The 15,476-nt window shown below is 32.4% G+C and overlaps 1 protein-coding gene across 4 annotated transcripts in view; it reads right to left on the bottom strand.

The window, feature by feature from the left end:
• The window catches only part of LOC138128952 (ras-related protein Rap-1), a 79,993-nt gene that overhangs the window by 25,571 nt on the left and 38,946 nt on the right, over positions 1-15,476 (bottom strand). For all 4 annotated transcript variants that reach the window (XM_069045203.1, XM_069045194.1, XM_069045210.1 and 1 more), the window contains exon 2: positions 680-806. In XM_069045203.1, the coding sequence (XP_068901304.1) occupies positions 680-774 (95 nt within the window). In that variant the 5' untranslated portion in view covers positions 775-806. The remainder of the gene's footprint in view (positions 1-679; positions 807-15,476) is intronic.

Below are 15,476 nucleotides of genomic sequence, written 5' to 3'. Positions count from 1 at the left end.
ATTTTTTTGAGCAGTCCTGACACACGAGTGTTTGTAGCAAGAAAATTACGCGACGGCGCCAGCCCGAGGGTAATTTTGAGCGACAAACACAAGTGTTGGACTGTAAGAAAAAAATTCTGGCGATATATATATCTGTTCCGAGGTATATTCGGAAGAGAATCGCCCGAAAAAACTTTTCCCTAGGAAATTATATCGGAAATTTTCCCTAGGAAAAATTTCCGCTTAATTAAATTGTGATTGGTTGCTATTCAAATAATTCGGAGTTGTGATTTGTCAATATGTGACATCATGTGACATTTGAGGGCGATTCTCATTAAAATTTCTAATTATCTGACGAAAATCCGTCCAGCACAAATTCTTTGTTCTAACAGTAAATAAGTTGTTTGTCAATAAACAAGGCTAATTGTAATAAAATTTATAACATAAAAATTAATTCTTATCAGTACTCAGATTTGAATAGCGGAAATGGGAGTTTCAAATGAGGCAAAAAATATTATTCCTCTGCTCTGAAGTTTTTGTGTAAAATCAAAAATAAAAATCTTTTTCCTCCTGTAAACTCAATCCGGGGACATAGTGTATATTGTATTTTGTTAAATTTAAACAGTTTTTTTATCTTTACATTCAAGATCTAAAATATTGAAAAATCTATATCGTTAAAATTAGAAAAGTATTTTCATACCTGGGATTATGTACGCGTTGGTCTTCTTCAGGTTCTTCTTTTAAAAAGGAAGGTTGCAAGCTAAATCGCCTGCGAAATTGATGTCTTCCCTTCATCAAATTCTTCTGCTTTGACGCCAGTCTTTAGTCTGTAAGTCATTAAAATATTAAAAAAAAAAACATTGTAAAGCCATGTGGTCAAAAGATTACATTATAAAAGATATCTAAAATTTTTATTTAATTCATACAACTTTCAATGTTCTAATAGCTCCCAACACAACTGAAAATACAGTTAATTTCAAAATTATCGAGTACACCTAAACAATCAAGAAGTCGATTTATTACAGATTTTTCCACATGTAAAGATGCCTTTTTGAAATTTGAGGGTCATATTTTTTATACAGGGTGTTTTCGAAGTTGAGGTGTTCCTTTTAACATGTGATAGTATGGGTTGTTCTAAAGAGTTTTAGCCAAAGTCACCTTAGTAAAATGTCTACGGCAATGAAGATACAATAAGTTAATTTTTTTGAAATTTTTGAAACCGGTCCTGCTCAAATTTGCGCTGATTTGTTAGAAATTATAATTGACAAAAAAAAAATCAAATGAGCATGGACGTTAATCAAAAATACTGTCAGAGTTGTCATCTAATTAGTCGGAATGGCTTTATCATTATGAAAATAATGAGCTCACAGATATGTTGTTAATGTATAGGCAATGTTATCACTTATCACATTATCAGAATGCAGCTGCGGCGTCCAGAGAGTACGCAGAGCGATTTTCAGAAAAACACCATCCTGGGCCGCGTCAGTTATTAATCTAGTACAGCGGAGAAATAGACAGGACCGGACTCAAAATTTTAGAAAACAATAAAAATATTGTAGTGACCCAGTTTAAAATTTAAATTTAAATTTCCGGTACCGCCACAACAGCGCGCCAAATGTGAAGGTACTAGCGGCTAGACTAGGAACTACTAGCGGAAATATAGCGGGGAGTAAACGGGCTCGCGCGGGTGGTTGAAGGGGGTAGTTCACTTTTGTTTGGTTTTTCGAAACGAACAGACCTGGCGAAGAGCGATCCAATATTCCAAAAATCTGTAAGTTACATCGGAACCGATTCCACTACCGTTCCGAGCAGATATTTTGTGTCTCCGTGAAGAATTCGACGTTTTTAATTCACCTGGGTAATTTATCCCACTTTCGTTGCCTTTTTTTTGTGCTTTGTTTTTGGGACCAGGACCACGTGGTAAGGGTATGTTGTAGTTTTCATTTTGTTGCATGCTGTTGCTTTAAGAAGCGCCCATTTGTTAATTTTGAGCGTTATCTTTCTTCCGGGAGGTTCATTTTTTTTTTCAATCTTGTAATTTCGAAAATTAGTAGCCGTCGTCCGAACCGCGTGCGTCCATTTTGTTTTCTTTTTTTCTTCACTAACATTTTCTAACGGCACTCGACCCGCCATTTTCCTTTTGTTTAACATTACCAGCGATTATTGTATTCGTGATTTATGTTGTTTACTGATATTTGTGCCATTTAAAGTGGTTCTATTTTATCGTTATTTAACTTCACGTCTTGTTCTCTTTTATTTCATCCTTGTTTAATGTTGCGTTTTGTTTTGCTTATGTTATCCTTGTTTAATGTTGCGTTTTTGTTTTGCTTATTTCATCATTGTTTAATGTTGCGCTATGTTGTGTCGAATTTTCTCAGCGTTAATGTTACGCTTTGTTCGATTGAATTAAACTCGGGTTTTTCTTTGTGTTGTTGTTAGATTTCGGAAAAGTTAAAGTGAAATGTTGTAAGTGCGCCCCCATGGGAGCTAGGTGGCAATCAGGAGGTCGGGGGGTTGTTTAGTCAAATTTCCGTGGGGGCGACGGTTATGTAGGACCGTATAACGGAGGTGGTACAAGTTCTGCTGTATGCGACTCTGAGAAGCTGACGTGAAGCCCCCGTCGCAGTTATAGGGATCTTGGGAGTTTGTCGGAAACGGTTGGTTGGGGAAGGTGGAACAAGTTCTGCTCTACGCGACTCTGAGAAGCTCATCGTACAACCCCGAACGCTAATATCACTCGGAATTGGTCGGTACACAGTAGTCCGACACGCGATACCCCGAGTACCTATAAATGTCGCTGCTTTCAAAACGACTCAGATTTTCTGAGTCCCCTCGCGGCCGAAAGTTTGTTACCTCCAGCTCTAAGTTCCCGTTGGCGTACCTTGACCGCGTAGTTCCAAATTAAACTTTGTTTGTCATTAATCGAATTGTAAAATATGAGTAATACCTGGGATACGGTTTTTGAAGAGGGTTTTTCATCCGTCCCTGTCTGTAATAACTGCCTTATAATTTGTTTACTTGTTTCGCGAGCTTTAAACTGTCATTTTGTCTGTCATGTGCCGTTTTTCTGCTATTTTAAATATTGTTGCATTCATCTTGTCGTTTATCTTTGTGATGTACTCAACTAGTTAATTTCTTGTACTTCGTTAACCTTAATTTCTGTCTTTTGTATTCGTTTCAATTTCTTTTTCATCAAAGTTATTACAGGCATTTTTAATAAAAGGTATTTTGCGTCCCTCACATGTGTGTTTTATTTGCGGCACTCTTCCAACTGGAACCCTCACCGTTTGCATTCCGAACCTTTTCCGCCAAAAGAAAATCACAACGTAGGGCTCCTCCGATTCGATGACGATCACGACCACATTTGTTACCGTTTTGCGCAGGTTCAAATATTTGGCGGAAAAAGTAATGTATTCAAATCATTACAATATACAATCAATAATCTCCGTTAATACAAACATTTTACTAAGAAAATTTAGGTTAAAATTCTTAAGAATAATGTATAGTATCTCGTGTTACGACGAAAGCCTCAACTTCGAAAACACCCTGTATATAGTCTATTTTTTAATCAAAGAACCACAACACTGCAATTTACACCCAAAATAGAGCTGACAACATTGTACACTTTTGACATAGGGTGAAAAATCTCATCATATAAAAATTGAGGTTATTAGAGATAATAGTAGCGCAGCATGTTAATAAAGTTAATAACAACTAACAACAACTAATTTGAGAGTTTAATAAATATCTTACTTTGCGAGGCATTTTTAATAATACGTTCAAAAAATAAGCGATATATCAAATGAAAAGGCGTTTAAGGAACTATGAACTGCCATATTTAAGTTTCTTATTTGAAATTGTGACATATGTTTTTCATTAAGTACTTATTTTTAAAGTCACTATTTTTCTAAACATTGCTGTATAAAAATATTATTTGTTTTTTGAAAAGTTTTGAAGAAATAAAAATGTTTAATAAATAATAATTGAGACATTTTAATGAAAAAGCGAATAAAATCAAGTTGCTTTGTGAGACCTGTCAGCTAGAGCATTTGTTACGGAAAGAATTTGACAAGTTGTTAAAACTGCATATCCTCGTAATCGTGAGTAAAAAACACGGACAAGCTATTTCCGTACCTCGAATGGAGTTTAGATCTGACATGCAGCTTGTTGGTCATTTCTTCAAAGGTATTCATTTTTACTCACGATTGATTTTATTCACTCTCAATTATTATTTATTAAACATTTTTATTTCTTCAAAACTTTTCAAAAAACAAATAACATTTTTATACAGCAATGTTTAGTAAAATAGTGACTTTAAAAATAAATAATGAAAAACATATGTCACAATTTAAAATAAGAAAGTTAAATATCACCCCACATAGGCCCGTATTCACCAACGCCAGTTAAAGTTAACTGTAGGTTAAAATATACGAAAACATTGTTATAACAATAGGTAACTAAAGTAACGAAGTATTTTAACCTACAGTTAACGTTAACTGGCGTTGGTGAATACGGCCGTTAACTGCTTCTTTAAAAAATAAATATTATATGACACTTCATAGTCCCTTTTCATTTGATATATCACTTATTGAAATTGAACAAGAAATAAAGTTGCTAGAGCATTTAAAAAAAAATTGGATCACCCTGTGTGTAAGCAGCGGGTTATGAAATTTAATATGAACTGATTTGGGGCATCATTTTTCTGTCACTTCAAAAAATTGCGATGTAAATCACTCTTTATTGTCAACGTGACATTCAAAAGTCAAATTTTGAAATTTATTTTCTGTTCACGTCAATCGCATGTCAATCAAAATCGTCGCAAACGGTAAAATTGACGTTAATAATGTAAAGCCTATTTTACATTTTTTGACGGTATATTGACAGTGATGCCCGAAATACCGTCTCTCGAATTGTACATACCTAAATTTCACTAACATTACCATAAATAAAGTCTGTTTTTTAATCAAAGAACCACGACCTGTTGATTTAGGTTTGCAAATATAAAATTTTACTAAAGTTAGGGAATTTAATGATATCTATTGGCTATTTCTGCCAACGCCTGTCATTTTTAATGTCCTTGAAAGTACGCAAACTCGCAGCTAAAATTTAAACGTGTTATTAAAAATGTCTCGCAAAGTAAGACATTTATAAAACTGTCAAATTGGTTGTTTTTAGTTGTTATTAACTTTATTAAATTGCTGCGCTACTAATATCTCTAATAACCTCAATTTTTATATGATGAGATTTTTCACCCTAGCTCAAAAGTGTACACTGTTGTCAGCTCTATTTTGGGTGTAAATTGCGGTGTTGTGCTTCTTTGATTAAAAAATAGACTATATTTATTAATTGGTGATGTACTGCCCCAGTTAACAAAAAATCTACGATCTAAATCTGTTAATAAGGACTTATATGTTATGTACCTACATCGGTATCGTTATTTGTTTAATTATGCACAGTTAATTTCAAAATTATAGAGTACACCTAATTTTCTACAGTGTGAAATGCACTTACATTTTTTGTCAATGATCAATGTCAATTTTGACAAACAAATTCCGAATCTAACCGAAAATGCGAAAGTGCTCATTCTTTCCAAATTAGAAAAGATCCGGAGGGTAGCTCAGTATTATAAACATTGCGAAGAGCACCGTGCAGAGGATAAGACAGACAATATTATGGTGTTCTAAAATATCAGCAACATTTTATGTTGTCAAACTTACCTAACCTAAAGTCTATTGTTTAATCAAAGAACCACGACCTGTTGATTTAGGTTTGTAAACATAAAATTTTACTTAATTTAGGGAATTTAATTATATCTATTGGCTATACCAGCCAACGTTTGTCATTTTTAATGTCCTTGAAAGTACGCAAAATCGCAGCTAAAATCGGACAAGAAATAAAATTGCTATAGCATTATAAAAAAAAATGGATCACCCTGTATATGTTATAATTTTTCTATTTTGCACCTTTAAACACAGTCCGTATAACACTCAAAGGGGTTTCGAAAAGAAGTTCTTTTCGATACCGGTTTCAAAAACATTTACTTAAATTTTTAATGTTGGTAGCGATTCACAGTGAGCATATAACTAGGTATACAGTGAGCGGCAAAAGTATGGAATAAATTCATTAAAAATTAAACAAATTTTTTTTCAAAAAAATCTTTGGACAGGTTAATTTTAGTTTATAAAAATACATTTTTTAATACAAAATAAAATTCTAAGCAGTCATTTGTTTTCGAGTTATGACGTCATCGATAGTTTTTTTAAATGGAAACCTCCTATTTTCTTTCTTGATTCTGATAGCCTTTTAATTGTCTAAATTCCAGTATAAAAATTTTGTTACCTTACATAGGGAAATTTTTGAGGAAAAAAATAACAAATGTGGAAAAAATACATTTTATAACGAACAAAACCAAGTCAAAAACTGTGTTAGTAAGTACTTAAAATTATGGAATTAAATGTTCGAATTGCCATCCCCCAGCTTGTTGACAATAAGCAAGTTTATGAAGAAATCCCCTTGTTTTAGTTTTATCTAGTTTTATCCCCGCACCTAATCAAAATTAAAATTTCTATACGTTGTGTTTCTGTTAAATGAGTCATTTTCGAAAACGTTTTGTAAAATAAATAACACATATTAATGAAATTGACAGTAACATTTAACTGTTTGATTTACCTACTTGATTTTTTGACTTGTTTTTGTTCGTTATAAAATTAATTTTTTCTAATTCAGTTACGAATAGCAACCATTGTGATATCTCATTTTAATTGTCAAACGTGCTTAATTTCATAACTAGTCAAAAAAGACAAAAAGTGACATTCTATTATCACTAGTGTTAAAAAGTGGCATTAGTATTAAGTATTATCCCGGAAAATTATTGAAATAGCAGATTTAAACAGGATTTTAATTGGAATGTGTGCTTTTCGTAACTAAATTTGAAAAAATATTGTATGAAACACGTAGCAAAATGGCTATTTTTTTGCACACGACATTATTACACAATTATCATGTCTAGTGCAAAAAAGACGCTCATTGTGCAACTCGTTGCATAAATAGCTATTTTCCAAATTTTTTTTTTTTTCTCAAAAATTTCCTTATGTAAGATAACACAATTTTTATACTGTAATTTAGACAATTGAAAGGGCTATCAGAATCAAGAAAAAAAATAGGCGGTTTCCATTTATAAACTAAAACTGACCTGTCTAAAGATTTTTTTGAAAACAAATTTGTTTAATTTTTAAGGAATTCAATCCATACTCACTGTAGATATTATAATTATATGAATCACTGCCCTTCACGACACTTTAAATTCAAAACTTGCAATAATTGTTCGTCTAGTTACCAGTGTCACAAGCCCTTTATATTTGGCAAATATAATTTTCCTAGCATTGTGTTTTCAACTTTTTTTTAATTTAAAATTTATAAGAGGGGTAAATTAGAAAAAACATTGTATTACATTCGTTTTATAAGCCATTTTGTCGCACTTGTTTGCTTTATAGCACTCCTCACTGCACTGTTCATGTGCTAAAAAACGCGTGCGACAAAATGGTATCTTATAAAACTCGTATAATAAATTACTATTTTCTATTCCTATACTACAGGGTTATATAAATTAGTATAGTCCTACCTACACACAGGAGTTAAATTGGGTGCAAAACACTCAATATATGTATTTAGAATTGGTTGCAAAATATAACAATATTTTTGGATTCAATCATTAATTTAAAAAAAAAAAATAAATAAAATCCTCATCAGCGCACTTTTCATCTAAAAAAGTGACAGCGACAAAAATTCACAGTTCACAAGAAAGCGGCAAAAATTTCATAGTACTGGTCGTCATTTCAAAAGTTGGTTAGATTGTCACAAATTAAAAATGTTTCCCTGGCTGATTATGCCCACGTCAACAAAGTGTCGAAAAATGAGAAAAAAATGACAATTAATGCCATTCAACATGATGATAGGTTATATGATGTTTACGACCGTTTTACAATGGAGAATTTTCCTTTGCGTCAAAGAATGACATTGACGACCAAAATTTATTGCTCGCGACAGTACACTTCTATTAAAAAAAAGCGTAGATCTATTGAGAGATACTGTAAAGGGGGATAAAATTAATAAATCGTTTCCAAGAAAACGTATTACTGACATTTTGTATGTTTGTCAAATTTGTGAAAATTGCTTAAAATACAGCTATCAGCACGGGTTTTGTTACAGGTTTCTAAGTAACAACAATCCCATGAATGAACAAAATTAGAGCAATCAATCGACTAGCAAAAAAAAAACTGTACATGGTTTTGCTTTCGACACTCAATCAAAAATGTGAGGTTTTTTTTTTGCTATCCGATCCAAAAAATTTTGGCCGTCACTTTCTTGACATTCAAGTAAAGTGTAAATAAACCTTAAGGAATCGTAACCCCACTTTCGATTCTTGTCATTTTGACAATCAATTTAAACTGTTTGAAGCTCAGATATTCCAAAAATCCGACATGAATAAACAAAATAAGAGCAATCGTACATAGATAACCTGAGGTAAACGTTCTGTGTAGTAGAAATGACAAAATAATTTTGAGTTTTGAAATTTACCACCCAAAAAATAACGTTCATAATCAAGACGGTAATCATGATGACAATAAAGTATGGATTACAATTTTTTTTTTGAATTGACTGACAATGACGGCCAACATTTTTTGATCGGCATACTACATACAGTTGCGGAATTAAAATTTCGGGCACTATTGTTAATGTCATGATAAAAACTCTAAAACAACCTTTACATTAATAACCTAATTTTTTACTCTTGTCATGTTTTTGTCTTTTTGGCATTCAAAAATTGTCATTTGTGGCATAATAACGGGTAGGCAACATATCGAAGCAGTGATTTAATTACACTCAGTGCAATTAATTAACTGAAAACTCAAAATTCAAAATTGACTGGGTGCCTGACACAGAAAAATTTTATTTTTGAATGTCAGCCATGATGACAGTAGAAGGTGCTTTACAGAGCTTTTTGTTGAAGTGACAGAAAAATACTGCCCGAAATTTTAATTCCGCAACAATACATAGTTCCGATAACAATTCAATATACATATTACGGTGTTTTTCTTTTGCTTTTCTTCTTTCGTCAGTTGTGTTTCACAATTTGTCAAATGACCAATTTAATTGATTTTCATTGTCACAATGGGAAAGTCAATTGACAAATAATTAATTACATTTGACAAAAAAGGAATTTGTTCTACAAATCATCCCTTACTAGCAAAATAAATGGGAAAATAAATTGAGAAATTGTGAAACACAATTGACAAAAGGAGAAAAGCAAAAGAAAAACAACTGTATTAATGGTAGAATGGTAGGTTTTGTCCATTTGTTAATTAATTGTATACTTGACAATACCTATCAAATTCTTTTTAAAAATGTCATTGAATTTTGACGTTAATTCTAACCTATCTCTCGTAAGAAGGTTTCACACTATGGAAAAATTGTAAAAATGTGTCAATTTTATTCTGACAGTTCCTTTTTTTTTTGCAACCAACTGTACATACCTAAATAACTATGTTCGTATGAGTACGCACGCTGTTAGATCACTTTTCAGGTATGAGAGCGAAATTTGAAGCACGAGGCGTTAGCTGACTGATGCAAAACAGACCGAATACGTGAAAAGTGACAGCCCACTAATGTTGAAAAACGTTTTTCGTGTTTATTTGGGCAAAGTCTTAAAAATAGTTAGGTACTTATTTACCTAACGCATGCAGGAAGAGAAATTTCCCGCGTGAGCACGAACGTGAACGCGGAAAATTTCTTCCCACAAAATATTTTTTGTAACGAAAAGCTCAAAAATATTTAAAGATAAAATTAAAACGTATACTGGGTACCCTAAAATTCGCGGAACAACTTCGCAGTACGTTGTTAAATAGTCATTAAAATATCAGGTAAAAATGTTTTAAAAAATCAATTTCTTTTTTTGTAGAAGATATGGACCTATTCGTTACATTAAATGTGGCAACATTTAAAAACATTCTATGTATCCCATACACACCCATATCCTGCAAATATTTCATTTTTGTTGTATTCATGGAAATGAGAGAAAAATCAAAGCCATGTTGCCGTAGGTTATTTGAGGTGAAACGGACATAAAATAGCTACTTGGAAATGCTGAAAATAATGAAGAAAATAATTGCAAACCTGATCACAATCGTTCAAAATTATTAGGCCACTGGCTAGTAAAAGACAAATAGTCAAAATCTTTTTTATTATTTAAAATAAATGAGATCAAAGCTGCACCTTTTGGGCCCCCATATCTTCAAATCTAAGCGGTATAGAATTTTTTTAATTATTTTTCTGGTTATTTTTTAACATGAATTGACATTGCTTCATTGAGTTGTTCCGCGAATTTTAGGGCACCCAGTATAAGAAAAAGTAGGCTCGATCGTGGTTCCTAGGGGAGTGTTTGAGAGTTAGATTTGAGTTGGCAACCTGGTTTTCACAAAATTTGTGAAGGTAATTCAAGCAAATTTAAATAGTTAACATAATATTTATCTTTTATTTTCACTCTAGAAACATTTGTTAATGAGCAATTTTATTTCAACGCAGATAATGATAATTTTGACAATAAAAGTGCAGCCAATTATCATCGAAAAACGCCCCTAGGAACCAGGATGGAGCCAACTCTATTTAATATACTAATTTTAGTTGGATTAAGCATTGCTAAATCGCATTATGTTGGTTAGCTGCATGTCACTATTTACAAAACATAATTACAGAGCCAAAAAATTAAATAATTTGACCTTGAAATGTTCAACTCAACATGAACAAGGTTTACATATTATGATGCATTTCAATTTCACCCTGTATATGCCTCTACGAAATGTTTTATTCCTGCCTCGCGCTTAAACTGACTGCGACGGTTCACGCTCTGGTCATCTAACCAGCCCTCGGCAGTAATGAAACATTTTCAGCCTGTCGGTAATATACTGTTGTTGCGTTAGTTAAAATTACATAATAAAAAATGTAGAATGTAAGACGTGTAACGTATGAGTGGTTGCCACTCTTAAGCGTCGGCAGCAACATCATTTTTTAACTTAGAAGGAGTAATCTAGAATATCTGCGAATGCTGGTTTTCCATCGTCACAACAATTAAATGTATCTATTTATACCGGGTATCAACCACCAAACCTGGCCATAAGCACATTACACATATTAAAATAACATATGAGTTGCTATGAAACATATTATTGTTTCGTCAAATTTGCCCAATAATTGAGCATAATACTGCTCTGTGATCGTTCTTCCCTTTTCCAAATTTCAAAAGGATTTCTACTTTCTACGTTACCTACATCAAAAGTTTCCTGATGGCATAATGATAATAATTATAGCTGTCAATATGACATTACACAATAATATATTTCAATAGAGCTCGTGATAACACCTTTTTTAATGCTTTGGTTTCAGCCGATAAAGGCTACACACCTTTAAATTTAAGTGATAATATAATTTCAGACATTGTTAAGCCAAATATACCTGACACAATAGCAAATATAAAACAGAAGTCTTTACATGGGAGATACTTTAAAGAACTGGAACAACCAGAAGTTAATATTCAGGTCTCTCATGCATGTCTTAAGAAATCAAATATTCACCCTGAGACGGAGGGTTTTATATTTGCAATACAAGATCGTGTTATAAATACAAGAAATTATAAAAAACACATATGCGGTTTACAATCGATAATTGATAAATGTAGGATTTGCGGAACTGAAGGGGAAACAATTGAACACATCATTTCTTCTTGCACCGTTTTGGCTCAAAGCGAATATAAAAAACGTCACGATTTATTCGCTAAAATTATACACATGAATTTAGCTGTTAAATTCAATTTATTAAAGAATACACAACCACATTATAGTCATACACCAGAAAGTTGTTTGGAAAATGACAGTTACAAGTGATATTTTGATAGAACAATTTTAACTAACTTTAATTCATATTAAGCATAACAGACCAGACATTATAATTTTAAATAAATAACAAAAGCAAGCATATCTTTTAGATATAGCTGTTCCAAATTCACATAATATAACACAGACATATAACACAAAAATTAATAAATATTTAGAGCTCTCCGTTGCTATGAGAAATCTTTGGTGTTTAGAAAAAATTTCGATTTTACCACTTGTAATTTCAGCAACGGGAATAGTACCGCAATCTCTTTTTAAAAATTTAAAAATTCTGGATTTAGATAACACATTGGTAGTTGAAATTCAAAAAGGTATATTATTATACTCATGTCACATCGTGAGGAAGTTCCTTAACATTGACACAGAACATAATACACAACAAAGTTAAAATGCGGAGGCGAGACGCCGGTAATTATGTTGATAAGCACTGCACTATTACTTGATAGTAATATCCGTAATAGTGTATGTACTCCGGCAAAATTGCCGTGCCGCCGGGATACGAAAATTATTTCATAGCAACTCATATATTATTTTAATATGTGTAATGTGCCTATGGCCAGGTATGGTGGTTGATACCCGGTATAAATACATATTATTTTAATTTTGTGTACATCTTAACCCACCGATTTAGAGCTTGTATAAAAGCAATATTTAACAACTGAATTAACTACAATGGAAAAAGTTTTAAATCAAATCAAAGCAGAATAAACTCAATTTATGTTTTGTACTTATCAGAAAAATCTAATTTACGAGCGGTATTTATGTAATTAAACTTTTCTTATTACAAAAGTTGAAAGAGTAACTGAAAAATTATGGCCCGCAATATAAGCATCAATTTGAATAGATTTTAAAAAATTATAATTAATTCTGTCCAGTACTATCCTTCAATGATTAGTGCCAACATGCTCTGTTCTATAAGCACATGCTTTATTTTTTTTTTCTGTCGCGGTAAAATTCGATTGACATTATGGTGATAAAATGTGTTTCATATCAAGTTTACTAAAATAAAGATTATTATTATTTTATTACCAAGATGTGAATACAATCAATTTCATATAAATGTGCATCTAAGCAATCCATGAAAATTCAATTTTCTTTTTGTATTAAAGGTAACTAGTAACTTTAACTTTCAAAGTTGCTTGCTCTTGATTATAATTTTTTAGTTTTGTAACTTTTCCTTAGTGTTATAATAACCATAATTTTGTTTCTTAGCACTTATTATTGCACTCAGTTGCACGTTAAATTTGTCCCTCATTGTTATTAAAACTAAAACACCCATCAATTGCACTGTTATCGTTTCAACCTTGACCTAACCTCACATTGTCACCAGCGGGAAATCACATTTACCGGTCATTCGTTTAGTGTGTTCATTTGTCTATGGGTTCTGCGTTGGCTTGAGTCGTAGTAAACTTATATCCACATTCACCACCCGCCTCTGATAAATGTGCACACCATCCATGTTTGAAAGGTGAATGTACGAAAAGGACGACTGAAAAAGATAGCTATGCACATTTACCATCGAAACCGGTCATTATGAACGTTTGTCGGTAAATGTGCACATTTGCCCCCCTACGCACTATTCCCGTAACATATATAGTTTGTCCATCGAGGGATTGGTTGGCACAAAAATTACACAATTCTACGCAAAGAAAGTTCTACCTAGCATAAATTATTTATTTACTTTCAAACAGTAAAATTTTTTGCCCTGAAATTATGCTCTAATTAATGTATTCTAGTGCATTTTGTAGTCTTGGGTTACAGGTGTACAATTTAAAATCTTCAAATCTCCCGCTGGATGAATCATATAAGAGAAAAGTATTATGTATTACCCTAATTAGTTTTTAAATACGAGATGCTACATAGAAAAAAAGATGTGAAAACTTTACATGAGGTGTGGTGTTTCATCAAGATAATGATACTGATTAAAAGGCTTACTAGTCACATGAATTAAAGATAGAAAAATTATAATACTATACAATAAATTACTTTAATATACTAAACCTCCACCATCCGGCGGCACGGCAATTTTGCCGGAGTACATACACTATTAGGGATATTACTATCAAGTAATAGTGCAGTGCTAATCAACATAATTGCCGGCGTCTCGCCTCCACATTTTGACTTTGTTGTGTTTTATTATGTTCTGTGTCAATGTTAAGGAACTTCCTCACGATATGACATGAGTATATGTTATTTGAATTTCAACTACCAATGTGTTCCCTAAATCCAGAATTTTTAAATTTTTAAAAAGAGATTACGGTACTATTCCCGTTGCTGATTTTTTTTTTTTTTTAAATTTGCCATTCCCGTTTTTTGCCATACGGCTTTTACGGTACCTTTCGGTCGGCCGTTTTTCAATTCATTTTCCTTGTTCCTTTCAGGTGATACGACGGGGCTCCGGGGCACTTTTCCCGGCCACCCACGCCCATTCCATCTCACATTCACAGACATACACAACAACATTGCTGAAATTATAAGTAGTAAAATGGAATTTTTTTCTAAACACCAAAGATTTCTCATAGCAACGGAAAGCTCTAAATATTTATTAATTTTTGTATCATATGTCTGTGTTATATTATGTGAATTTGGAACAGCTATAACTAAAAGATATGCTTGCTTTTGTTGTTTATTTAAAATAATAATGTCTGATCTGTTATGCTGAATATGAATGTCAGTTAAAACTGTTCGATCAAAATATAATTTGTAATTGTCATTTTCCAAACAACTCTCTGGTTTATAACTATAATGTGGTTCTGTATTCTTTAATAAATTGAATTTAACAGCTAAATTCATGCGTATAATTTTAGCGAATATATCATGACGTTTCTTATGTTCACATTGGTTTTTATATCTGCTTGTTTTGGCCAGGTGTTTTAAAAAAATGTACATACAGTGCGTTCGTAAAGTTCGGAATAAATTCGATAAAACGGTAAGTATTAATTTCTAAGAAAAATCCTCGAACCAGTCAACTTTGTTTTTAAAAAGTGCATATTGTTCAAGACTTTACTTATGTTGACAGCTTGTCATCTCCTAATAATGACGCCATCAATCATTTTTTTAAATGACAACCCCCATTTTTTTCTTATTTTTCTGGTACGCCTTCATACTAGCTAAACGATCAATGAGAAAAATTGATACTTTACATAACAATTTTTTTTGAGAAAATGACAAATTTTACTTCAAAAAATGTAATTTAATTTTTAAAGTAAAATTTTTTTTTTCAATGGGTTTAGTTACAATCGAAGGTTTATTTTAATAGACCAAACAATGTAGAAAATTTGCGACAGAGAATTCGCGCTGAAATAGAACAAATAAGCCCTGACATTATTGAGCGCAGTGCACAAAGTGTCGGTGAGTGCCAAATAGTTGGGCAGGGCCGGATTGCGGGGATGGACAACTTTTAAATCTCCCATTTAAAATGTACCTGCAAAGGTGATGGCCGGATTGCGGCAGTGATAGCATTCGGGTAAAAAGGGGCAGGGCCGGATTGCGGTGATGGACTTATAAATCTTCCGTTTAAAATGCACCTGAAAAAGTGATAAAACTTTTCGA

Source organism: Tenebrio molitor, chromosome 1 (assembly GCF_963966145.1).
Source record: "Tenebrio molitor chromosome 1, icTenMoli1.1, whole genome shotgun sequence".
In the NCBI taxonomy this organism is placed as follows: domain Eukaryota; kingdom Metazoa; phylum Arthropoda; class Insecta; order Coleoptera; family Tenebrionidae; genus Tenebrio; species Tenebrio molitor.
This window is presented reverse-complemented; position numbering and strand designations above follow the sequence as displayed.